The sequence below is a fragment of the Elephas maximus genome, chromosome 16 (genome assembly GCF_024166365.1).
Source record: "Elephas maximus indicus isolate mEleMax1 chromosome 16, mEleMax1 primary haplotype, whole genome shotgun sequence".
NCBI classification, from domain to species: Eukaryota; Metazoa; Chordata; class Mammalia; order Proboscidea; family Elephantidae; genus Elephas; species Elephas maximus.
In genome coordinates, this window is record NC_064834.1 from 70,453,816 (window position 1) to 70,480,706 (window position 26,891).

Below are 26,891 nucleotides of genomic sequence, written 5' to 3' on the forward strand. Positions count from 1 at the left end.
CAGTCAAGCCTTTGGAGTCAGGAAGTCCTGGGTGGGAGTGAATGTCATTTCTGCCATTGCTACTCAGTACTTGTGTAATCTTGTGGTACTCTGTACTTAAACGGTCTGAACCTTGCTTGGTTTTCTCCTCTATAAAATGGGAGTAATACTATTTAGGAATAATTCAGAGTAATTCATTAAATGAGGCAATATGCATAAAATGGTAACCAGTCAGTAAACGAGAGCTGCTGTTACTATTATTTTATTTGCTGTTGTTATTTTTCCTTCTCAGTGTGGCACAGCCTTGTCATGTGGGATGTGTGTCGTTTCTGTCTTTGTAGGCTGAATATAAGAAAGCTGTAACCACGAATCAGTGGCACCGCAGATTGGAATTTCCCAGTGGAGAGACCATTGTCATGCACAATCCAAAGGTAGTGGCTCTGCTTCTGATGTTAGAGTGTTAACTTTAGTAGTTACTCTGCTGGATGCATCCGACAAATGTTCATTTTTAGTCACTGCTGCAGTGAGGATATAGGTACGAGAGCGTTGCTTTTAAAATAGTTTACTGTGGTTCACAGTCATCACGAAAAGACAAAGGCAATTTAAATTTTTTCTCATGAAGTTTCCGTTTATGGCAACATATTAGTGGAGGCTTAGTATGCATGAAGTTGCCGGACACATTTTTCTGTTTGATCAGGGATCAGCAAGCTTTTTCTGTAAAGGGTCACAGTAAATACTTAGGGCTTTGTAGGCCATCTGGTCTCTGTGGTGGTTTGAAAGCAAAAGCAGCCATACACAGTATGCAAACGAGTGAGCACGACTGTTTCCAATAAAACTTTATAAAAACAGGTGAAGGTCTGGCTTTGGCCGGTGGGCCGTAATTTGCCCACCCCTGCCCTTGACGATGGCTTGTTTTAACTTTTGAAGAAAACAGTGCATCCTTCCTCTTTTTATTTGTATCGTCTTCACGAACTTTTCTTTTGGTTTTTAAAAATATTGATTACTGATATTCTGATTTTTTTATTTACCATCCTCACTCTCTCTGAGCACCAGGTTGCTTGTCTGCGATAATGTTTATCTCCCAGGGTCAAGTTTTAGATGAAGTGATTTATGTGAAAGCATCTAGTAGTGCTTGGCACACAGTAGTTTCTGAGAACATGGTTGGTTTTTGTGTTACAGGAAAGTGTAAAGAGAAAACAAGAATAACCCTGATCTACTTACCGTCACCTTTATTGGTACTAAAATAAAAAGTTAAGTGAAGTTTGAATAGTATAGAAAGATAGTAAATGAAATAGAAAAGCCTCCTCCCCCAACATTCTCCACCCCATTTTCTCTTCTTGATGGTAACCATTTTTTTGTCTTTTATACAAATGTAAAATTTTGTATACCATCATGTATACAATCATATATATATGAGTATATATATATATTTTTTTTTGCGAGAAAAATTTCTGTATAGCACAGGGCTAAATTTAGTATAGTTGATTTAACAGAATAGATTTCTTCCCAAAAAAATGGTGGGTAAATCAGTTTTCATGGAAGTTGAATTTCTAAGTTCATTAGTAATCTTACTATCCATGGGATTTTGCATTACATGTTTTTATATTACTGAGACTCCTCCTTTGCAGGTAAGTTTTCCTTAATTTGTTATGTGTAAACCTAGATTTTTATGTTAGATTTTAAAATCAAGCTATACTGTTTCTGATTTAGTTATTTTCTGGCATAAGCATTGGAAATATTGGTATTGTTTTCTTGATTTTAATAGTTAATAAACCGTGGTAGAACTCTTAAAAAATTAGTTTTAGTTTTGGGAGAACAGTACTGACTTGATTTATAAAGTACTTACGCTGTTAAGTAGTTTATTATGAATTGGAATAAACAGTTTAGCCTGCATTGAAGAAGAATTTGGTAATGAGTCGTTGTAATTCTCCTGTTGTATCCTGAAGGTTATTGTCCAGTTCCAGCCTTCCTCAGTGCCGGATGAATGGGGGACCACACAAGATGGACAGACAAGGCCCAGGGTTGTCAAACGTGGGGTTGACGATAGCCTTGACGAAATTCCTGACGGTGTGTATAGCTTGTTTAGGACCAAGATGCCTTTGAGCTTTCTGTTGTTTTAGCACCGTTCTTTAGCATGATGAAAAGAAACACAGTTATTAGAATTACTTGGCACAACGTGCAGAAATTAAGCAGTTTCGTCCATTTTCTTTTAAATTTTATTACTTTTACATCTGTTTATTAATTTAGAATTTGGTTGAAGATATACAAACCACATAATATAGATTCTAAAATATGTGTTGCTTTGAAGAAGCACTTTGTTCGTTAAAACTAGACCTGTGGGACTACTTTTGGGCTGAGGTTTTACGCCTCAGCTAGTTTGTACTGCTCTAGCGCTGGGGTCTGCAGGCTTCTTTTCTAAAGGGCCAGACAGTAAGTACTTTAGGCCCTTGTGGGCTGTATGGACTCTGTTCCAGCTATCTATCCACCTCTGCCGTTGTAGTGTGAAAGCAGCAGTAAACATTATGTAAGTAAATGGCCATAGCTGTGTCCCAGTTCAGCTTTATTTACCAAAGCAGTCATTGGGCTGGATTTGAATCATGAGCCATAGTTTGCCAACCCCTGCTGTAGTGAACATGTTTTGGTTTCTCTGTTGTGCCATTTAAAGTGTGGATTACGTTTTGACAATCATAAATATTCATGTTTGTTTTATTGCCTAATAAAATTATAAAATAAACCAAACCCACTGCTGTCGAGTTGATTCCAACATATAGTGACCTGCCCCATGGGGTTTCCAAGGCAGTGAATTTTTACGGAAGCAGGCTGGAACGTCTTTCTCATGTGGAGTGACTGATGGGTTCGAACTGCTGACCTTTTGGTTAGCAGCTAAGCACTTTAATCACTGTGCCACCAGGGCTTTTGATAGGTAAATAGGTGCTCATATTGTAAAATCTGGAAGAAATAACCACAGTAGAAAAAACAGTAGATTTAACTTGGTGATGCTCATTTGGTATGTGTGAATCCCCCAAAGCCAGGGGAAGGATCTGGGGAGAAGATTGTCAGGTTTCATATCGATGAGTTGCTTCTCCACGTGGGCCTTAGTGCCCTGGGAAGCTCTGAAGAAATCACGAGCTTATGGAGTGTCCACAGGTGTGGAACTTCTGGTCACCGTAGGCTGAGAGCCCACCTGCTTCCTCCACCTACTGGTCCACATCGCTGTTACTTGCCCAGATGTTCTTTGAGCGTTATTCTTCTGATGTGGTAGAGAGTGATGATACTTATTTAATTAGTTAGGAAGGATCATGAATTTTTTTGTCGAGTGTGTGGATAACAAAAGGGATATCCAGAATATTGCTTTTCAGTTAAGGAAACCCCAACAGGTTTCCAACATTCATCAGTGATTGATTTGTTTATTCAGGGGAAATGCCTCAGGTTGACCACTTAGTGTTCATGGTGCATGGCATTGGACCCGTGTGTGACCTGCGCTTCAGAAGCATTATTGAGTGTGGTAAGTGTTAGCTGTCATATTTTATTTTGTGGAATGATTTGAGAATGAATAGAAGAGCTTTTAAATGTTTATTTCTTAGGGTGGTTCTCAACTGTATGCTACTTGCTGCAATGCAGGCTAGGTTGTAAGATGCAGATTTAAATGATCAGTGGGAAAAATTAATTTGTACTTCATTTGCTCTTGTGACATACCTAACTCAAAAAATCCTAGACTCTGAAGAATTAGAAGGGATCTTGGAAATAATTTAGTCAAGTCTTTCTGACGGACAGCCTCTGCCTGAGCACTTCCAGTGACTAGGAGCGCCTGTGCACTGAGCTTACTTACAGTGAGTTAGCTGTGAGACGTTTAATGAAAATATGACTCTGCCTGGTTTACTTCACTTTTTATGTTTATGTAATAATAGTTCATGCTTACTGGATACTTGGTATATGCCAGGTACCTTGCCTGTCTTATACAGTGATCCATCAAAGTAAACCCTTGGGGTGTAGGTACTGTTATGATCATCCCTGTTACCCCCATGTTTAGGTGAGGAATTGATGCCCAGAGGGGTTCCAGCACCTCTTGGGCGTCCCAGTCAGTAAGACTCGGAGCAGGAGCTGCAGGCAGGTGGTTTGACTCCAGAGCTGTAATGACAGGGCCGTAGCGCTCACCAGTAGTGTTAGTTAAACTAATGTTTTACAGTTGTTTATGCCTTCCTCTAAAATAACGAAGAGTTAAAAAAGCTTCCTAAAGGTTTGTTATCTTTTCTAACAAAATTTGTCAGCCCCATTTTTTTCTTGAAAATTAAAAAAGTTTGGGCATATTTGAGGTAATTGCTAACTAGCTATAAAGTGAGGACAATTTAATTAATCTTATTTGATTTTGTGTTTTGGTTTTTGAAGTGGATGATTTAATCAATTTAATTTGTCTTACCAGAATTTTTTTTTCTTTTTAAGTGGATGATTTCAGGGTGGTTTCTCTCAAATTGCTGCAGACACATTTTAAGAAATCTTTAGATGATCAGAAAGTAAGCAGAGTGGAGTTCCTCCCAGTTCATTGGCATAGTTCCTTGGGCGGGGATGCCACAGGTGTTGACAGGTTTGTAGATTTCTATAACTTATTTTCACATCAGTCAAGTTTAGATTTAGAATTTAAATACGTAATTAGCAATAGTTCATTCTGACTTGACGTTTCTTTATTTAATTAAATACTTGCTCTGACTCATGACTAAATACTGGCTGTTAAGTTTATGTGCTAATTTTTAATGTGTATATGTGTGTGTATCTATAACTTGTTTCTATTGTAAAGAAAACCTAAGAAACTTCAGCCAGTTTTAAGTGCAGTTCCAATTTATAGTGGTGTAGAGAGGAGGTGGTCCTGTGTGTTGTAGGGTGTTTAGCAGCATCTCTGGCCCCCTAGACCCACTAGATACCAGTAGCGCACCCCTCATTCCTCCACCGGGTAACAACCAAAAGCGTCTCCAGATGTTGCCACGTGTCACCTGGGGAACAGAATCGCCTGGTCGAGGGATGGTTTAGAATCTTGTTTTTCTCAGAGAAGTGCTCTCGGCAGGGCAGTTCCTTCTTGTGTAACTACTCTGTGCATTGCAGACCACTCAGCATCCTTAGTCTGTGCCCACTAAATGCCAGCCGCACTTGCCAGGCACGGGGAGAACTGAAAATGCTCTCCTTTGAGAACCGCGGGTTTAGGTAATATTTATGCAGGGACACAGGACTAATAATGTCTGGATTTTAGGGAATGTTGTCATGTTTTAGGGCACGTGGTTTAATACAACTGATCCTACAAACAGCATTGTCTCCAGGTTGGGCCCTACCATGAGGTGTTTTCTTTCTGCATGGATGTTTATGAACTTCTCTGTAGCCATGCTCAAATCAGGAAGTGTTTCATCACACGTAGCTCCTCTCTTACTCCTTGCTGTGTTCTCTGTTCTTCTCACCCACCGTTTTTGTCAGGTATCCTGATCTCCAGTTGGGAGAAAAATGGACGAGTAGGCTTTCCTCTATAAAAGTAAAATACTTGCATAATGCCTCATTTTGTATAATAGAACTTTTCCTGAGAATCCCAAATTCATAGCACAGTTATAGGCCTCAGTATCATTTTTGCTTTATCTTGATTTGTTTATAATAATTTTGTCTACAGACTCAATTCATAATTAGTCTGTGGGGTTTTTCGACTCAGTGTGTTTTTGGGAATCAAAGTCTAAGCAGCTTTTTTAAAATCCATGGGTTTAAGGTCGATACTGACTGAAAATACTCTTTTTTTTTCCCCTTTGTAAACAGGAATATTAAGAAAATCACTTTACCAAGTATTGGTCGGTTTCGTCACTTTACCAATGAAACCTTGCTAGATATTTTGTTTTACAATAGCCCCACCTACTGTCAGAGGATCGTGGAAAAAGTGGGAATGGAGATAAACCGTCTGTACGCACTCTTCAGGAGCCGGAACCCAGACTTCACAGGCGGCGTCTCCGTGGCTGGGCATAGCTTAGGTAAAACTGTCAGATGTGCACATTTTAAACATCATTTTTGTTGAGCATCACTGCTCTCAGTTCAGGTGATGTTAGGGTAAGATTTAGGGTTGTAGATGGTGAATTTTGTAAAGGGTAGAAGTTGATGCTTTGAGTTCAGATTCGGCCTTTACTCTTCACTTCTAATACCACCTGGGAATGCTTTTATACTTCAATTTATTCTGCCTCGTGATTATCAAATCTTTATTTGATTATGAAGTACTGATGATCAAATTTTGATTAGCATCTAAGTTTTGTATACTTCTGCCTATGGACTTTGAAAAAAAAGTAGGAAAATTTATTTAGTGTTATTATTTATTAGTGTTATCAAAGCATTTAGTACATCATTAAGCAAAATGCTTCCTTTTCTTAGGCTCTTTAATACTGTTTGACATACTGTCTAATCAAAAAGACTTGAGTTTTTCAAAGTCTTCTGCGCCTCTTGCTGTTGCTAATGGAGTTGTGAAGCAGTCACATTTTCTGGAAAAGCAGGTATGCTGCACGTGACTTAATTAACATTGGGATTTATAGTCAGAGCTGAACAGTTCTCCAGAATCTGAACTGTTTCCAGAAATGTCTTTATATGTTAAAATACATTAAGGTTTAGAAGCGTAATGGCATCATATAACTAGTTGTTTGAGCCTCTCACTTAACTTTCCTTCCTTATGGTTTATAAATTTAAATGCGAGAGCAAGTTTATAATTTAAAAAAAGAAAAGAGTAAATTATTGTAGGAAATGGGTGTATGAGTGATTTATCAAATTTAAATACTTTTTAGAATATTTAAACTTTGGATGGCAGAGTACTTAAGATGATGGTTTGCGTGTAGAGCAATATTGTTTAAGAACTTTCTGTGGATTAGGAAAGACATTTTGTGGGAGTTTTTCTGAGCTTTGTAATGTTGCCTGTTTATTTTTAAGATGACCGAAGAGCCAAAGCTGACTTTGGATGAGTCTTGTGACCTTGATGTTGAAAATGAAGAAGTCCTAAGTTTGCAAGAAACACTGGAGGCACTTAGCCTCTCTGAATACGTTAGCACTTTTGAAAAGGAAAAGATTGATATGGAGTCTCTGGTATTGACAGCAGTTTCATTCATTTTTGTTAAAATTGTTTTTCCTGTGCATATGATTAAAAATGAAGACTGACTTAGACACTCTGACATCAAAATACATTCTAAATAAGTCAAAGGTTTAAATGTTAAAAAGATTAATAACCTGGGGCTGCATTTCTAAGGATGATACAAACCCAGAAGGCGTAAAAGACAGAAACTGCACAGCAGAAGACACCGTAAACAATGTTAAAAGAGTGATGGTAGAAGAATACTTAGAACACACATTATAGACAAAGGGCTTAATATTCAAAGCTTCTACACGTCATTTACAAAAGACCATCCACCCAGTGGGAAAACAGGCAAAGAATATGAACAGATAGTTCACAGAAAAGGAAATAATGTGAAAACTCGTAAAAAGAGAAAAGTTCAGTGAAATTGTTTTAACCTATCAGTTTGGCAAGAATTAAAAAATCTGATAATATACCATGTGGCTGGGCTGAGTAGAAGTAAGCACTGTTATAGATTGTTGGTGGGAGTGTAAGTTGGTCCATCCTCTATGGAGGGCAGTTTGGCAATACCTTTTTAAAATACGAAAAGGACTGTATCTTTTGACCCAGTGATTCCACTGGCAGGGTATTTCCTGTAGAAATAGTCACATGAGGATGTACACAAGGACACTCACTGTAGCGTTGTTTGTAATAGCAAAACCTGGGAAGCACTTCAGTGTCCACCAGGAGGCACTAGCTGAATCAGACGTCTTGTGCCCACATTGTTGAATGAATGAGGTGGTGTTAGACTGGTGTGAGATGATCTCTAAGGTGTGCTATGCGAAGAGAGCAAAGCTCAGTACTGTGTGCTTAGTAGCAACGTACAAATACACGTCAAACACCGTGGAACCATAAGGTGTTTCTGGAAGGAGACCATGTTGTCAGCAGTTGCTGTGGACAGGAGAAGTGACTGGTTGGGACAGGAGGGGAGGAGAGAGACTTCATTGCATGCTCGATTATAGTTTGAATTTTGTACGACACACATGTATTTTCTGCTAAAAATTAAAAGATAGAATGATTTAGATACAGAGATCTAAGACTCCACAGCCCAAACTAATGCATGACTTAAAAACAACAAACACCTTATAAATTGACTAGATCTTAGATTGCTTTAGATGATTCGGTTTCTTATAATTTTCTTATTCCACTTCATTTTCTCTATCACTCCTTTTATTAATTAATATGCTTGTTTGTTTCCCTTTAAAGCTTATGTGTACAATTGATGACCTGAAGGAGATGGAGATACCCCTTGGACCCAGAAAGAAGATAGCTAACTTTGTAAAACATAAAGCAGCCATACTGGTAAAGTTCTTCTCTGCCTTAATCCCGTAGTGGTCAGGCAGGCTGGCTTGCTAGCATACAGTATTGGAAGCACACACTTTGGAGTCAGTCAGGGCTGGTTCAAGTCCCAGTTAGGGTGACTGACTGTCCTGTTTTCTGTGGGACTGAGAGAGTTCCCAGAATCCAAGACTTTTCAATTTTAAAACTGGTATTTGGGGGTTTCCTGGTGCAAAACCCAGCAAAGTTCTGGGCAAAGTGGCACGCTTTGGTCTCCACAATGCCCAGTTCAGCCACTTACTAGCTGTATATTCTTGAGCAATTTGCTTAATTTCTTTCATCTTTGATTTTCTTCATTTCTAAAAGGAGTTGACAGTGCTGCCCTCATAAATAGGTGAAAGAATGAAATAGGGCAGGTGAAGCTCAGCACCAAATCAGTGTTAACTCACCTTCTGTCACCTGCCTTAGCCCTTCCACCATCTGAAACAAAAAAAAAAAACAAACCCACTGCCGTCGAGTTGATTCCGACTCACAGCAACACACACATACATGATACCTCATTAAATAATAACCAAAAAGCAAAAATCCTAAACAATACAAAACAAAACGAGTAGCAACACCACCACCACCAAAAAAAATTAAAAAGAAGTACAACTGGGAAAAAACCCAGTTTTATTTTATTTTAATTTCTTGTTCAAATTAATTTCACAGACGTTTTCTAATTGCTTAATTAGAAAAATTAGAGAAGTCTTTTAGGGTAGCTACTTTATTGTTACTAACCCAGTCTTTGGTGACCCATGTTTTGAACTTCTGTGGCTCTTTTATTTGTGCTGTTTATTTGGAACTTAATACATGCCACTTTGTTATTTGTAATTTGTAAATAAAGCCTAAGACCGATTTTTTATGTTTGTTGTTGTTCTGTGCTTTTGAGTCGGTTTCTGACTCGTAGGGACCCTGTGCACAACAGAATGAAACACAGCCTGGTCTGTGCCAGCCTCACAATTGTTGCTATGCTTGAGCCCATTGTTGCAGCCATTGTGCCAATCCATCTCATTGAGGGTCTTCTTTGCTGACCCTCTTCTTTACCAAGCATCATGTCCCTCTCCAGGACTGATCCCTCCTTGAAAACATGTCCGAAGTATGTGAGACATACTCGCCATCCTTGCTTCTAAGGAGCATTCTGGTTGTGCTTCTTCCAAGACAGATCTGTTTGTCCTTTTGGCAGTCTATGGTATATTCCGTATTCTTCACCAGCACCACAATTCCAAGGTGTCAATTCTCCTTCCGTTTTCCTTATTCATTGTCCAGCTTTCACATGCATATGAGGTGATTGAAAATACCATGGCTTGAGTCAGGCCGCACCTTGTCCTCAAACTGACATTTTGCTTTTCCACACTTTAAAGAGGTCTTTTGCAGCCGATTTGCCCAATGCAGTGCGTCTTTTGATGTCTTGAGTGCTGCTTCCATGGGTGTTGACTGTGGATCCAAGTAAGATGAAATCCTTGACTTCAGTCTTTTCTCCGTTTATCATGATGTGGCTCACTAGTCCAGTTGTGAGGATGTTTGTTTTCTTTATGTTGAGGTGCAATCCAAACTAAAGGCTGTGGTCTTTGATCTTCATTAGTAAGTGCTTCAAGTCCTCTTCACTTTCAGCAATCAAGGTTGTGCTATCTGCATATCGCAGGTTGTTAATGAGTCGTCTTTTTGTTTAGCTTAAGGAATTCTGAGTCATTCAGCATGTTTATTGGGTAGCTTTTTTGAATCAGGCTCTGTCCTCAGTTCTTGGGATTTGGAGATGAACAAGGGTATACGATCTAATTAGGGGGGAGATTTGACCACAGATGACGACACGTCAGTCCTGTAACGGGCTTTCTGAGCTGTGGGACAGAGGAAGGCTGCAGTTCTGACCCGAGGAGAAGGGAGCTGGTGCCAGTGAGAAGAGACTTCCCTGAGGGGTGGGGACTCGAGGTTGAAGGAGTGTAGGGTTGGGGGAATGGCCTTACAGGAATAGGCGTGTGTTTTCTTGTGGAAGTAACATTAGGTGAGCTGGGAATAGGGTGGGTGGGGGGTTCTGAAGGCCTGAATGGCAGGTGTGCACGTTTGGATTTTTTCTTGTAAGGGGGTAGTGGTTCTCAGCATGTTCTTATGGCCAGTCACTGAAAGTTATGATGCTTTTAACCAGACACCATAGAAGGCCAGCCTGTTTGATAAATTCTGATGAAGTTGAGAAAATTCTGTTGTCAGTTTGTATCACTGCTGAAGGGCGGGGAGGCAGTGAGGGCAACATTATGAGTGGACTCACATTCCAGAGTGTCCACTCTGGCGGGAGTGTGGAGACACAGTTGAAGGGAGTGAAGCTGGAGGCTATTAGGAATCTCTTAGAGCAGCCCAGGGTATCATACAGGAAATGGAAAGCAAGGGTGCAACTCAAGAGACATTTTAGACTTACAACGAATAGTATTTGATGACGGGAAGATTAGGAGTTAAGGAGGAGGTTATTAACTTTGGCAGTTAAGCAGATAGAGATGTCTTCAGTCTCGTTTTTACTGTATAATGACTCGTCCTAACAGGTGAGCCTCTTGGCAGCTCTGTGAGGTCAGTCCGAGGTAGCAGTCTCAGGGGCACAGTGGTCAGACCAAGACTAGACCCCAACCAGTGTGTGAGTGTTGATGCTTTACATCAGGATGACACTCCGTGTGTGAGAACGTTAGTCCCGTGTGTGCATCATTGAAGCACAAGCCTGCAAAAACTCCCAGAAAGCAAAATACAGGATGTTTTCAGTCTCTATATATGTCCTTGATTTAATTCTGTAATAAAAGGGAAAAAAAGCAGAAAGTATTCTATAGTTCTTGAAAAATTTCTGGAAGGAGCCCAGTTTATAGACTGCAGTTGCTTGAACATGTAAGTTATGGTATTGTAAGAATGTTTTGAAAGGAGTAAAAATCTACAGAGTGATCTTAGTTTTTGAATTCAGAAGTAACTGTCTGTGGATGAAGCATGACTCGTTCTCAGCCGCGCAGCCATTGACCGCTATACGTTTTCCACCGACAACAAGGTGCTTCCAGGTCAATAGTAAGATCATGTGGCGTGTCCTGTTGGCATACTGTAACTGGAGTAATCGATCTAAAATTAGCCAGTTATAACAAGGAGATCAAATATTAGTGGCCTTGCTTTTTTTTTCTTTGTAAACCATCTTAGTGATTTTCATTTGAAAGGGAAATAGTTTTCATTGTTAGGAATTATTGATAGTCAAGAACGTATGTGTGCTAGTTGACTTAGTTTTAAATTATTGCGTGTGACTAGGGGAAACAAAACAGCTGTGGCCAGTAGGAGAGTTTGTGATCTCTTTAGACAGCTCCTTTAGCAATTTAGAACGCTCAGTTCTGTGAATGTAACAGGAAGCACTTTTGAATGAGAAAGCAAATTTAAACTGAAGAACATAGAAAGTGTTCTTTGGATTTTAGGTTTGATCTTGTGTTCCTTCCAAAGGGCAGAGATAACCAAGCCTTAAAAGCCTTAATGGTGGGAGCAGTTAAAAGCTGGCTAGCAGGGAGTTTTCTTTTTCTGTATTGCCTTTTGAATTAAGCAATTGAAATTCTTTCCTGATTTCCTAGTATTTGAAATCAGGTAATAGATTAGCTAGATTTGGGCAGCTGTTTTGTTTAGGCTGTCTGTGGTTTTTTCAGCAGAGACTTGCACGTGGCCATTCACAGCCCAGCGAAGGGGGACCATTGAAATATGTGCTGTTCACACTCCTCTGGTGTTACTGTTGCTACTGTATTGAGGGTGTGATCATAGACCAGTGCGAACAGATTTTACCTCATTGTTACAGAGACATACATTTTATGTAAACTGCCCTAGAGCTTTTGTTTATTTACTCATTTATGGAAATGCATAGATCATGAGTGTTCAGTGTAATAAATTTGATAGTTGTATACACTGTATGGAAACCGTGGTGGGATAGTGGTTAAGTGCTACAGCTGCTAACCAAGAGGGCGGCGGTTCATATCCACCAGGCGCTCCCTGGAAACTCTATGGGGGCAGTTCTATTCTGTCCTGTAGGGCTGCTGTGATTCGGAATCGGCTCGATGGCAGTGGGTTTGGTTTTTTTTTTTTTTATTGTACTAAGATAAGAATAGAACACTTCTGTCTCTCAGCTATTTCCCTTGACCTTTTTCTAGCCAACTACTCCCCCCATACAACTACTGTTCTGATTTCTATCACTATAGAATAGTTTTGCCTGTTCTGGAGATTCGTATAGATGCCATCAACATATCTGGCTTCTTTTACTCAAAATAATGTTTCTGAGATTCATCCAATTGTTGCTTCATTTGTAGCTCATTCCTTTTTATTTTTTTTTTAATCTCTGAGCAGTATTCTGTTGTATGAATGTACCCCACACATAAAAAGCTTTTGATGAAAACTTGTCAGCGGCTCCATCTAGACACAAGGGGTATAGACATGTTGAATGAAGAAATCTCTAACAAATCTTTATAGGAAGCATATGGATTTTACAGTTACATAGTATTCTAAAGTGTCTGAGGTAGAGATCATAAAAGGAGAAGTTGACTTTTTAGAACTTTTCCTTGAGAAAATTTTAAATTATGTACAGAAGTAGAGAGATGGTGTAATTATGTAGTGGTAGCTGATACTTAGATTTCACCGTAGCTGTTTTGCCATATTAGGTTCTTCTTAATCTTTTTTCCTGAAGGATCTTAAACTATAGGCACGGTGGCTCTTTGTCTCTAAATATTTAGTATACATTTCTAAAAAAGGTCATTTCTCTCTTAATACACTGCCATTATCATGCCTAACAAACTAATCATTCCTTAATATCAAGATAGCGTGCTTCATAGTGATCACAGAGAACCAAACTTTTCCTCAAGGTTATATTACGAATTTTGGTGTTTCATAGGAACAGAAAAAAACAACTTCAGAAAAGAAAGCAGCGATGGCCACCTCGACAAAAGGGCAAGAGGAAAGTGCTCAGAAAGCTAAAGAAATGGCTTCTCTCCCCTCAGAATCTAACGAGTCAAAGAGGAAACTTCCAGTTGGTGCTTACGTTTCTTCTGTGCACGTTGATTACGAGTCTTTTGGAGTTGGCACTGGACAGGTGAGCCTCCGTGTTGACTTAGGGCTACACGCTATGTGTAGGTGTCACCTGTCCTTATGATTGAGGTTATTCGTTCAGTATTTACTGAACATTTATTTAGTGGGGTGGGGGAAATCTGGTTTTCTCATCATTAAAATTGTATGCTCCTTTCATAATAAGGGACTGAACATGTGGTGAACATATTATTTAGCTTTCAAAATTCTGTATTTCAGTTTTTCTGATCACTTGTAATTTTGTAGCATTAGTCTGTCATAGCCACTAACAACAAAGGTAGCTATCGTTAGAAAATTACTTCCAGAGTGTATTTAAATTTCTGTGAGAGAAATTTTCTGCATTCATTGAAATTATATTTTTTAGTACTCACAATTCTTCCCTTGGGGGAAAAATTCTTATGAAAATTGACCAAGTAGTTGATTATAGCTGCATTTAATAATATAGCTTAATGTACTTTTGCCTTGATGGTTTGAAAGCAGTAAACTTCTTTTAGAGTGTTGCATTCAGTTTATTTATAGTTGTGTAGGTAAGGATCTGTCAACACAAGTGAGTACAGAATTGACTTAAAGAAGACAGAAAACGCAGCTGGCTACATGTGAGCTACAGGGGTTCATTAGGGACAAATAACTTTTAATGGAAGGAAACTTGACCTAAAAAGTGAGGTTGCTGGTTGTAATATAGGTAATACTTGTGTTAAGCACTTTATGTGGATTAGGGTATTTATTCTTCAGCCACAGTATTTGGCATTATGATTCCCAATTTATAGATGAGGAAACTGAGGCTGAGGCAGGAGGATAAGAAACTTGCCCAACGTCACACAGTAAGTGAGGAGTAGAGTCAGGATTCAAAGCCAGGCAGTTTGGTTCTAGAACTTGCAGTTTTAAGCACGCTTACGACTATAATAAATGTAGTACTTATTATGTACTGTATAAGGAGCCTTGGTGGTGTAATGGTTGAGCACTTGGCTGCTAACCAAAATGTCTGTGGTTGGAACCCACCCATCTGCTCTGTGGGAGAAAGGACCTGTCCATCTGCTCCTGCAAGGCCTAGGAAACTCTGTGGGGCAGTTCTCTTCCGTCCAGTGGGGTTGCTATGAGTCGGAATCAACTCGATGGCACACAACAACAAAAATAGTACAATGTACGTATTATGTTATACAGGAAGTTAAGTTATAGCCAGAGGATATAATTTATAAATTATCTTGCTTTAAAGAGAAGTTTTTAGTCCTTTTAAGCTAGCAACAGCTAGCTGTCCACGGCAGTGATTGTAAGCATCCCAAAAGTGCGTATGCGGTGCATTGTCTGTATTTGTGTGCTTTTAATATGCGCGTGGTTCCAGGAACTTTTGAAGCTTTTGAATTTTGTATTAGGCGATGTTGGAATGATCATCTTTTATTGTTATTTGTTTTTTTCTAGGTTTCTGTTGTTTACAACTCATTAGACTTTGCCCCAGAGATTTTCTTTGCCTTGGGATCGCCAATTGGTATGTTTCTCACTATTCGAGGAGTGGATAGGATAGATGAGAACTACAGGCTTCCTACCTGCAAAGGATTCTTCAATATTTATCATCCAGTGAGTGAACTGAATTTATTTTCTATTTTGAAGAAGGCAAAGAACCTGTTCTTTTTATTCTAATAGATTCTCAGAATCTTATTTCTTAGAAATTAATACTGATCTTGATTTTGTATGACTTAGATCTTTGCCTTAAGGCTTCAGTGAGATACTTCCCAATAAACTTTTCTATAAAAGCCTTTTTGCAAGGAAAGAATTCTATTGCTTTGCTTGTGCAAGTAATTTGACTTACAAACTTGAAAGTCTACTTACAATCACTAGTATTTGAATAAGGTGTGAGAAGTCTCTGGTTTGTCAGTTATCCATTTTCTCACCCAAGTAAGGTGTGTAACTCAAAACAGCTTTTCATAAATTTTCAATTCTTCCTTTTACAGCTTGATCCAGTGGCATATAGATTAGAACCCATGATTATCCCAGATTTGGACTTAAAAGCAGTTCTCATTCCACATCACAAAGGCAGAAAAAGACTTCATTTAGGTAAAAGCAATACAATAAAAACTTGTTTCCTTCTTGTCATTTCATAGTCTAAAATGAATTATGAAAATTTTAACACTAAGTCCTTTCTGAAAGAATTACTGTTATTTAAGTGCTTACTATTTGTGGCACTTTTTAAACTAAGTATTTGGAAAAGCTGTAGAGGAAAGTTGTGAATGAGTTTCTTCTCCTTGGTGAATTTGCATTCTAATTGTAAAGATAATTGGGGATGAGGGAAAGGTGGTAATAAGGTGCTTAATTAGGTTGTGATACAAGATTTGGAATTGGGAGGAGGAGAAGCATTTGAACTAATAACCAAGCCATCAGGAGATAGATTTGGTACTGTCTAAGTGAGCCTTTAATTCCTTGCTAACGAGACAAACATTTTCTATGAAAAAATTCACTAAATGTAATGTATTGTTAATTATTCCAAGCGGGATTTAGATTTCTTCTATGCCAGTAACGGTCTGTATTATGTATCCACAGGTTTAAAAGGTTGTTGGGTACAAGGGATGGGAGTGGGGAGGAGAAGAGAAGGAAAAGTGATCCTCCCCTCCTCCCTTTTTAAAATATTTTATCAAATTTTAGGAGTCCAGGTGGTGCAGTGGGTAAGAGCTTGGCTGTTAACAACAAAAAAAAAAAAAGGTCGGCAATTCGAACCCACCAGCTGCTCCTTGGAAACTGTATGGGGCAGCTATGGTCTGTCTTGTAGGGTCACTATGAGCTAGAATTGACTCGATGGCAACGGGTTTTTGGTTTATTGAGTTTTAGGTGAAAATTTACGTGGCAAATTAGGTTCCCATTTAACAATTTTTGTATACCTTGTTCTGTGACATTGGTTACATTTTTCACCTTGTGTCAGCATTCTCATTATTTCCATTCTTTTTGTCCTGCTTCCATTAATCAGGTGTCCCTGTCCCTCCTTAGCTTCTCATCTTTGTTTAAGGATAAATGTTGACCATTTGGTCTTGTATTGTTGATTATTTAAGGGAGCACAGTATTCACGGATGATGTTATTTTATAAGCCAGTCTATTATTTGGATGAAAGGTGACCACTGGGAATGGCTTCAATTCCAAGTTCAAAGGATAATTTAGGGCGGCAGTCTCTGGGGTTCCTCTAGCCTCGAACAGTCCAGTAAATCTGCCCTATTTTTAGGAATTTGAGTTTTGTTCTACATTTTTCTCCCTTTCTCTATGGGACTTTCCATTGTGACCATTGTCAGAACAGTCAGTAGTGGTTACCAGGCGCATCTAGTTTTGGGCTCAGGTTGGATGAGGCCATGGTTCATGTGGGCTGCTAACCCTGTGGACTAGTTTTTTCTTTGAGTCTTTGGTTTCCTTCATTCTCTTCCGTTCCATGTGGGTAGAGACCCATCATTGCAAGATGGCAAGCTTTTAAGACCCCAGACACTACTCACTAAACTAGGACGAAGAACATTATCTCCATGAACTATGTCAGTTGCCCAAGTTGTGCCATAAGACTATGGTCCCGAGCCTTCAGATCCAGAAATCCAACCCCATGAGGTGTTTGGTTATGTCTAGGAAGTATCCATATCTGTGCCTCCTACGTGGTTTATTATCCATGTGAATATATATGCAGCACACTTAAACATGCATACACATATGTCTACAGATACACTTATACTTTCACACCCATGTACCTTCCTATACACATATATGCATACATCTCTACCTATGTAACAACACACATGTATTTTTGGTGGTTATTATTGTTGTAAAACTGTATAGCATTTACCAAAATTGTCCCTTATTCTTACGTTCTTAGTGTCTTCCTTTACCTCGGACATGTTGCGCAGACTTCCCCCATATTGGATATTGCCTTTCCCTCACCAAAAATAACAACTGTCTCCTATCTAGAAAGTGATTCCCTCTCCCTTGCCCTCTCATCCCTGGTAACCGTCATAGAATGTTGTTTTCTGTGTGTAAACCTATTCTTGACTTTTTATAAAAGTGTGACCATACGGTATTTGTCCTTTTTTGATTCTCTTAATTCACTCAGCTTGATGTCCTCCAGATTCATCAGTGTTACGTTTCCAGGACTCCTCATTGTTCTTTTTTGTAGCATAGCATTCTGCTGTGTGTGTGTGCCACGATTTGCTCATCCATTCATTTGTCGATGTGCACTTAGGTTGTTTCCATCTTTTTGCTATTATGAATAATGCTGCAGTGAACATAGGTGATTTTCTTCTTTACCTTGGTAAGTAGATTTATGGATTTTCTTTGTGGTTACTCTGAAATTTTCTTTTCTTTTCCAAAGTTTAAAACAGTCTGTTATATCTTGGTATTGTCTTGACTTCCTCTCTGTATGGAAATTCTGTAACTACACCATTTATTCCCCCTTTTTGTTTTGAAGTTGTTGTTGTTTACGCATGGATATCTCTGGTTCCCTGTTTTCAGTTTTGAAGCTTTATTTTACATTTGAGAATTCTTTGGGTTGGTATTTGGGTGATGTTGTCGTGCATCTTGATCTCAGGTTGTTGTCTGATGATGTTGGTTCCCTGTCTGGAGGACTCTGTTTAATATTTTTGTAAATTTGGTCTGGTTTTTACAAATTCCCTTAATTTCTGTTTATTTGGGAATGACCTAGTATTTGGAAGATAGTTTTGCTGGCTACATGATTCTTGGTTGGGAGTTCTTTTCTTTCAGGGTTTTACATATGTTACCCTGTTGCTTTCTTGCCTGCGTGGTTTCTGCTGAGAAATCAGTGCCTAGTTCACTGGTGCCCCTTTGTAGGTGATATTTTGTTTTTCATGAGCTGCTGTCAGAATTCTTTCTTCGCCTCTGGTTTTGTAAAGTTTGATTATGATATGTTTTAGTGATCTTATTTTGGGGTCTGTCGTATATGGGGTTCATTGAGCTTCTTGAATGGAAAGCTTATCATCTTTCATGATATTAGGGAAGTTTTCTGGCAGTAAATCTTAAAAAATTCTCTGTGCTTTTTTTTTTCTCTCCTTTTCTGGAATCCCAGTTATGTGTAAATTCTTCCTCTTGATAGTTGTCCTACATAGCTCTTAGGCTTTCTTCGTTTTTCTTCATTCTTTTTTTCGATTATTCCTCAAACAGATTAGTGTCAAGAGATTTGTCCTCTGTTTCACTGGTTCTTTGTTCATTGCTTCAGTTCTACTTCTGTGCCCTTCCATTGTGTTGTCTATTTCTGAAATTTTGTTGTTGATCTTCTGGATACGCAGTTGTTTTTGTATGGTTTCTGATTGTCTATTATTTTGTCATTTTGTCCTTGTATTGTTTTCCTGAATTTTGTCTGTGTTCTCCTTGATCTCTTAAAAAAAAAAAAAAATTTTTTTTTTTCCCTAATCTCTTAGAGGAGCCTGTATAGAGAAGTCTTTTGAATTCCTAATTAGTAGTTCCATTACCGTTTCTTTCTCAGGAAGGTTTTCTGCCCCTTTGTTTTGCCCACTTGTTTGAGCCATCCTCTCTTGTTTTCTCATATGATCTGTTGTTGTCAGCTGTCTCTGAGGCATTAAGGTGTGGATTTATTTATTTATTTCTTTATCGATTGTATGTTCGTTTTGTTCTGATCTTTTAAATTTGATGTATTTGGAGCTTTGTTTCTTCTCTTTGGAGTATCTTTCTTCCTTTGTATTATTTTAATTGTGTGTGATTTTGGTGGTGTCTTTTGGTCGGGCGTGATTTTCTCTCAACTGGTGGGTATTGTGTGTCTCACCCATGTGCGAGTACTCTGTGGTTAGGCTTGTACGTCTTCCTTGATTGGATTGAGTGGAGTTGGGAGAGCAGGTTCTTTCCCTGATATTGGGTGACAAGTGTTGGGTGGTCAGGGTCCCTCCACAACCCTTGTGGGACTGTGGGGCCCTTCCACGTTTGTGCCAACAGATAGTGCATTCTCTGGAGGTTAGGGCAGGACATCTCCATATGTGGTGTGAGGGAGTGCTATCCAGTTGGATAGGGTATGCCTGTTGCCCATGCACGATTTGGCATCTCAGTAGGTGGTAGGGTATCAAGGGGTTTCAGTGCAAGTGCGGATGGCCTGTAGGAACTGTTTGGGTGTGGGATGTGTGATGGTACAGCTGGGCAGTGTTGGGTGTGGGCACTAGGATCTCCAGCTCGTCATTTGGCAGAGGTGTGGATGGTGTCTGTTAGGATGTGACTGGTGTTGCTGATGAGATGATGTGTTTGTCTGGCCGGTCACTGGGGCATGGGTGCAGGGAGTGTTCTCATTGCAGTTGTGCACTCCTGTCTACACGCTCTTCTTCTCTAAGGCTCTGATGACTCAGTCTGTTTTGCTTATTCTAGGGGCACTTCCTTGTGTTTCCCTGGTTTCAAAGCTATGCTGCTCCTGTGCCTCCCCCCAAAGGGTGCTCTGACCCTGGCAGCATCCTGCCCAACTTGTCATTTCTTTCCAGGGGTGTCTGCACAGAATCTCTGCCACCAGCTGTGCTGTCTTTTTTGGGTTCCTCACTCTGAGTTGCTATTTGATGCTGTCCCAAAATGATCATACTGCCCTGTGCTGGCAGGTGGGCCACAGTTCATCTGCATCTCTCTGTTTTCCTGTTGGCCTTGCTCTGCCTCTTCCACCAGGGGGTGCTCAGTCTGTGTCTTCAACTCTGTTTGATGCTCTGGAATCCGAAGTCACTTTCTGCGTCTGTTTTACCAAGTTTCTTGAGTCTTTGTTGTCAGGGGTCTTTATGGTACACATATGTAAGGCACTATATTGACCAGCTCTGTCTCATGCCCTCTTTTTTAAAAGTATTATTTATTTTTTTTGCTACCATCATGGTTTTTTTTTTTTTTTTTTTAAATGTTTAACTCTTGTGAAGATAAAATGAGAAATTTGATAGCTTAAAGACCTTGAATTCAAATGTGATTTATTGGATAAAAGTAGAAAAAGCCAAGGGGGAGGGGCTCCTTCATTTCTAAGTTAGAAGTTTAAATTGTGGTTATATCAGAATCTTAAATTCTTATAACCATTTCTCTCACTATTAAAGATTAGAAAAACGGTGATTTTTAAAATCTTGTAGACCCATTTTTTAACATACATACAATAGAAAAAGCACATGAATGTGCTTACATTTTTATGGTATTTGAATCCTTTTTTTTTGAGAGAAGAAATTTATAGTTTTTTTTAAATGATATAGTAAGACATGCAAAACACAATTTTAACGTGTTGAGGGGTCTTGGGTGAGAAACTCCATATATTTGAAATTTAAGTAAAGTCTTAATGTTCCTGTCTGAGAAGAGTGTTAACTATTGTTTTAAGTTTTTGTGTGCAGAGTTTTGGCTAGTGATCGATTAATTTGGTGTGTCACCTTAATCTCTTTAGAGTTGAAAGAAAGCCTCTCTCGTATGGGATCTGATTTGAAGCAGGGTTTTATTAGCTCTCTGAAAAGTGCTTGGCAGACGTTAAATGAGTTTGCCCGTGCTCATACCTCTTCAACTCAGTTGCAAGAAGAATTGGAGAAGGTAGCCAATCAGATTAAAGAAGAAGAAGAAAAGCAAGTAGTTGAAGGTAAGTTTGACATTTGAAGCCTTTTTCCAAAACAATTGTATTTATGAACGTAACACTTATAAGTTACTTAATGATGCTTTCCCTGTTTTAGTCATTTTTGTTAAAACGCGAAGGCTCTTCCTGTAAAGGAAAGTCTCTTAGATAGACTGTACTGTCAAATGTGTTCTTTCAAGATGCTTGTCATCCTTTTTTACTAGGCTAATTTTACCTAATAGTTACTGAGTTTTTTGCTCTGCAAGTTTTTTATTTTATTTTATTTTATTTTGCTGAAATTCAAGACCGGAGTAGGATATCAAAGTTGAGAACTAGGTCTGTATTCAGGTGTTTCAGAGAACTCTGAACAATGATCTCCCTGATGCTGTTGTTTAACTGTCGTTACAGACTTTATGTGCAATGTCAGGTCATTTTGCCATGGTGTTTTTGACTTTTTCAAATTCTGATTCTATTTCCTTTTTTTCTGCAATGCTCTCTCACCCCTTTTCTTCCCAACTTCTGTCAGCTCGTTGGCTCTTTCTCCTCTCTCTGTGGTAATGAGCCCCTCTTCCCCTGGCTCTTTGAAGGAAGGAGGCATGAGCCTGGTAGCTCCCCAGGTTGCTACGTGTGTCAAGCAGTATTCTCATTGAGCCCAGAAAGTCAGCTAAAGTCAGAGGATAATGACTAAGTGATTGACTTTGATGTTGAAATGGTTTAAATTCTAGCAGAAAAGATTGTTGAAAGTCCAGATTTTTCCAAGGATGAGGACTACTTAGGAAAGGTTGGAATGTTAAATGGAGGCCGCCGAATTGACTACGTTCTTCAGGAAAAGCCAATAGAGAGTTTTAATGAATATCTTTTTGCTCTTCAAAGTCACTTATGCTATTGGTAAGTATTTTCAACTTCGGTTTGAATGAAATTTGTCAAATTTTAGTTTCTTTATATAAAGCTACTTTTTTATTTAAGATTTTTTATTAGAAATTGTCATTTGGATAACATTGATAGGGCCTTTAGGTGCTGCCAAATATAGCTTTCTTTTACTGATTTATCGTTTATTATAATGAGTTCCTATATATTCAAAGAGCCCTGGTGGTGTAGTGGTTAACCAAAAGATTGGCAGTTTGAATCCACCAGCTGTTCCTTGGAAACCCTGTGGGGCAATTCTCTTCTGTCCTGTTAGGGGCATCGTGAGTCAGAATTGACCTGACGGCAGCAGGTGTACGTATACACAGGTATAGGCTCAAAATTAGTAATTTTCCCTTTTATTATCCACAAGATGGCAGTATGTCATCTGTTTTTGACCAGACGCCTTTGGTTCTTGTAGCACATTGTCCGAGTGGCCTTTCACAGAATGTGAGTGGTAGGGACTTTGAAAAGCCATCCTCTCATCCGTTTCCCCGACACTAAGGAGAATTGCAGCACGTGTGCTTTGGAGCTGATCTGTATCTGTCCAGGTTTTAGGGACAGCTTTGAGGTTACACTGTTTTTATCTGCCCTTCTTAGGTAGAGTTGAATAGCACAAAAGCTGCATTTTCCACCTTTGTGCATAGAGATTAATTTCTGCTCATTATCTCAAGGAAATGTGCTTTTCTTTTTGATAGGGAATCTGAAGACACTGCCCTGTTATTACTTAAAGAAATTTATCGAACAATGAACATTAGTCCAGAACAGCCCCAGCATTGAGTGGACCTCAGTTTCACTGTGTGAGTTTACTTTTGTTGAGTAAATTCTGACTGTTTATGTTCTGAAGTCTTTTTTTTTTGGAGTTGATGTTGACTAATTTTCTCTTCCTCTTAGTATATTTATTTATTAATTCAGTATAGAGACATTTGGAAACCCTGCTGGCATAATGGTTAAGTGCTACGGCTGCTAACCAAAGGGTCAGCAGTTCAGATCTGCCAGGCGCTCCTTGGAAACTCTATGGGGCAGTTCAACTCTGTCCTATAGGGTTGCTATGAGTTGGAATCGACAAGACGGCACTGGCTTTGGGTTTTTTTTTTTAATAGAGACATTAAGGACGAGAACTGGATTGCTGTATACATTTCTGATTTATTACGTTCTTCTTTCTAATTCTGTGTAGAATTTGAGTTCTTTCATTTTTAATGTCTCTTTAAAATAGAATCCCAGGAATATTACTGAGGAGTTCCTTTGGCTTTAGGTAACAGAACTAATGCACCGTACCTTAAACGAAGGGGTTTAATTTTCTTACATAACAGGAAGAGTTCACCTGTTGAGTGATGCACCAGATACCCAGAGTGCTCACATCTTTTCACCTACATGTTGGCTCTTGCTGCCTTGTAGTAACAAGATGGCTCCCGGAGTTCCAGACATCATATCTTCATCAGGCATGATAAGAGGGGCAGCTATCCCTTTTCATCAGGAAAGCAAAAACATATTCAAAAATTTGCTCCGCCTTATTGACTAGGCCTGTGTCACAAGTCCTACGTCTCCCTCCTTCTAAGCTACAGGACAGATTGGAAAAGTGATGTATTAAGCATTCCCAGTCTTTGTGGAGGAAAGGTAGAGAGAAGGAGGTTAAATCTCTGATGGGTGAGCCAACCTGCCATGTCTGCCACACTCTGTATCCGTAACTGACCTCCAAAAATGCCTGCTACTGGTTTTTCCTCTCTAGGTTATGCATCACTTTAAAATTTAGGTAACGTGCTTTTTAACAAAGAAATTTTAAAGCCTTCAAAAGAGTGAAATACAGAATGCTGATCTCTGAATTGCTGAAATCAAAAGTAATTCCTAGCACTTTTTGGTTTTCTAATGATAAATATATGAAGGTCCCTTCAACCTCCATGCCCTTTTTGGAGAGATAGCCACTTGCGATGGAATTTCCCTAGAAATTCCTCCGTGTATATCCGAGCACGTATGTATGTATTCTGAAACAAACGGGCTCTCATTGAATGTATTTTTCTGTAACTTGATGTTTTCAGTCGGTGACACGGCCTGCACAGCTGTCCGTGTTAGCATGTGTAGGTCTTTTTCATTCTCTTTAATGGCTATGTCACAATCCATTTTATGGCTGTGTCCCATGTTATTTAGTCAGTTTCTGCTCATGGACATTTAGATGATTTTCAGTGTTTTTTATCCTGTATATATATATTTTTTTATTAGGGAGTCTTAGTCAATGGAGTAGGTAAGAGGTCTAAAAAGTCATTTTGTTACCAAACTCTCAATACCATTTTATCAGTTCTCACCCATTTCTGATACTATAATATTAAAATAAATTAAGTATAATGTCAAAAACTATCACAGTCTAGATTGTTAATTATGAAATAGCCATTTAGTTGGTCGACAAATATTTATTCAGTATACCTGCTATGTGCCGGGCACCAGTGTTCATGTTGGGGATAAGTGGTAAACAAGATTCCGTTCTCACCTTCAGCGAATTTACATTCTGCTGGGAGGGGGTAGGTGGTAAACCTGTACTCATAAGACATAAGCACATTTCAAATGTTGCTAAGTTCTTTGGAGAAGATAAAACAGGAAGATATGGTAGCGAGTGCCTTGGGTTGCCTGTGGGGAAGGCCTCGTTGAGTTGATGACGTTTGAGTTGAAATTTGAATGACAAGAACGTGATGGACATATGAGGGTTTGGGAGAAGAACGTTCCAAGTGGAAACAAGAGTGGCTGCAAGCAAAGATCTTGAGAGGGGAACAGATATGCCATGTTTTAGGGACAGACAGCAGACCAGTATAGCTGGAGGGGAGTAAATGAAGGCGAGAATGGGGGATGGGGGAGGATGAGTTAGAGAGGTAGGTGGGCCTGTCTGTGAAGGATCTGGTACAACATTTGTGTTTTATTCTGCATGTGACATTGGAGGCTTTTAAGAAGAACAGTGACATGGTTTGATTTACCCTTTAGAGAGATTGCTCTGGGTACAGGGTGGAGGTAGATTATTAGAGGGGCAAGGATGGAAGCAGGGAGAATAGACTAGGGGTGACTTTGGCTAGGGTTGTAGTAGCAGGGGTGGTGAGAGATGGTTGAATTCAGATCTGTTTTGTTGAGGACTTACTGAGAAGCATTAAGGATGACTCATCGACAGGCTGGATGGTGGTGCCTTTTCCTGGAAAGGTTTGTGGAGGGAGCAGATGAGTTGGGGAATCAGATCTGTTTTGTGAAGTCAGCTGTTGATGTTGGTCTGAACCTCAGGAGAAAGCTCAGAGCGAGAAACAGCGACTTTAGATTCATCAGCATGTACTTGGTATTTGAAGCCACAAAGTGGGTGGATCATCTAGAAAAGATGATACAGGTGGAGAAGAGAGGAGGGCATGTGGAGAAGGGGAAGCCAGTGAACTGAAAGAATCCAGGGACTTGTGGTCTCACAGAGGCCGAGAGAAGGTTGCTTCAAAAGGAAGGAGTAGTCAGCCACGTCACATGTGACCGAGAGGTCAGGTAAGAGGAGGACCAAGCTTTGGCTGGTGGCTTCAGGAAGATGTAGGCCATCACTGCTGACTTTGACCAAGGCTGTTTGAATGTCGTGGTAGGGTAAAAGTGGGCTGAGGAGAGGGAGAGGTAAGGAATCGGAGAGAAAAGGGCTTCACTGTGAAGGGTGACAAATAAGACAGTAACTAGAGGGGAACAGTTTATGATGTTAAGGTGTGTTTATTTGACAGTGAGAATGAACCAGTATTGAGGGAGAAAATTGATAATGCAAAGAGAAAGGGGATAATTGTAAAAGAAATACTTGAAAAGGCAATGGGGGATGTGACCAGGCAAGGTGGAGAGTTTAGCCTTAGAAAAGGAGCAGGAATTCATCTTTCATAGTACTGGGAGGAAGGTGGTGTGAGAAGGCAGACACGGGAAGGTGGGGGAAATTGGTGGGGGGCTGAGGGGGCTCTCTGGTTACTTTGACTTCCTCTCTGAAGTGTGTAGAACAGTCATTAGTTGAAAGCAAGGTCACCGGTGGAGGGTTCATGGAGAGAGAAGCAGAATGACACTCACTTCAGAGTGTGGGAAGAGGGAATTTCTAGCAAAGTGCAGTGGGATTGTATTGCAGACTTGAATGCCCCATTTCATAGTTTTGCTCATAAATTTGGAGTGAGTACAGTTAGCACAAGGCATGGGTTTTTTCTGGCCATGTTCCACTGCTTGGGTGAGGTTCGGAGCAAGCAGACGTTTGGGTTGAACCAGGGTTAGGGTTTTGCCGGGCAAGCAAGACAGGAAGAGAAAGACAAGAGTTAAGAGAGGTGGTGGGGAAAGTGAGACGCTCAGTGGTGGGCTGAGGATGGAGAGTCGAGGAGCTGGATGTGCCGGTAGAGTAAGGAAAGGAGGTTTGGGTCAGAGAACGAGCGTCTGCTGTGGAGATGGCCGAGGCCACGCGGTGTAACTGTGTGACAGGACCCAGTGTGGGTGTCCTTTCACGGGGTCAGATGGCCGAGGCCACGCGGTGTAACCGTGTGACAGGACCCAGTGTGGGTGTCCTTTCACGGGGTCAGATGGCCGAGGCCACGCGGTGTAACCGTGTGACAGGATCCAGTGTGGGTGTCCTTTCACGGGGTCAGATGGCCGAGGCCACGCGGTGTAACCGTGTGACAGGACCCAGTGTGGGTGTCCTTTCACGGGGTCAGATGGCCGAGGCCACGCGGTGTAACCGTGTGACAGGACCCAGTGTGGGTGTCCTTTCACGGGGTCAGATGGCCGAGGCCACGCGGTGTAACCGTGTGACAGGACCCAGTGTGGGTGTCCTTTCACGGGGTCAGATGGCCGAGGCCACGCGGTGTAACCGTGTGACAGGACCCAGTGTGGGTGTCCTTTCCTGGGGTCAGTAGAGTCCTTGCTAACTAGATGCTCTCTCCGTTCTTGACTAGTGACCTCACAATCTGTTGTTGATGTTAGTTGCTGTGGAGTTGATTCCAACTCATGGTGACCCTGTGTGCACAGAGCAGGACT

The 26,891-nt window shown here is 40.0% G+C and overlaps 1 protein-coding gene across 5 annotated transcripts in view; it reads left to right on the top strand.

Moving 5' to 3' along the window:
• Positions 1-26,891, top strand: part of SEC23IP (SEC23 interacting protein) — a 46,770-nt gene that overhangs the window by 12,507 nt on the left and 7,372 nt on the right. For 4 of the 5 annotated variants that reach the window (XR_007513440.1, XR_007513441.1, XM_049855230.1 and 1 more), the window contains exons 5-18: positions 321-410; positions 1,926-2,046; positions 3,395-3,484; positions 4,420-4,561; positions 5,764-5,972; positions 6,364-6,482; positions 6,910-7,062; positions 8,294-8,389; positions 13,281-13,478; positions 14,888-15,043; positions 15,418-15,520; positions 20,835-21,020; positions 21,719-21,881; positions 22,595-22,696. Coding sequence is in view for 3 of the 5 variants with exons in the window: in XM_049855230.1 (XP_049711187.1) it covers positions 321-410; positions 1,926-2,046; positions 3,395-3,484; positions 4,420-4,561; positions 5,764-5,972; positions 6,364-6,482; positions 6,910-7,062; positions 8,294-8,389; positions 13,281-13,478; positions 14,888-15,043; positions 15,418-15,520; positions 20,835-21,020; positions 21,719-21,881; positions 22,595-22,676 (1,908 nt within the window). In the remaining 2 variants the exon portion in view is untranslated. The remainder of the gene's footprint in view (positions 1-320; positions 411-1,925; positions 2,047-3,394; positions 3,485-4,419; positions 4,562-5,763; positions 5,973-6,363; positions 6,483-6,909; positions 7,063-8,293; positions 8,390-13,280; positions 13,479-14,887; positions 15,044-15,417; positions 15,521-20,834; positions 21,021-21,718; positions 21,882-22,594; positions 22,697-26,891) is intronic. The other variant, XM_049855232.1, reaches the window with a different exon arrangement.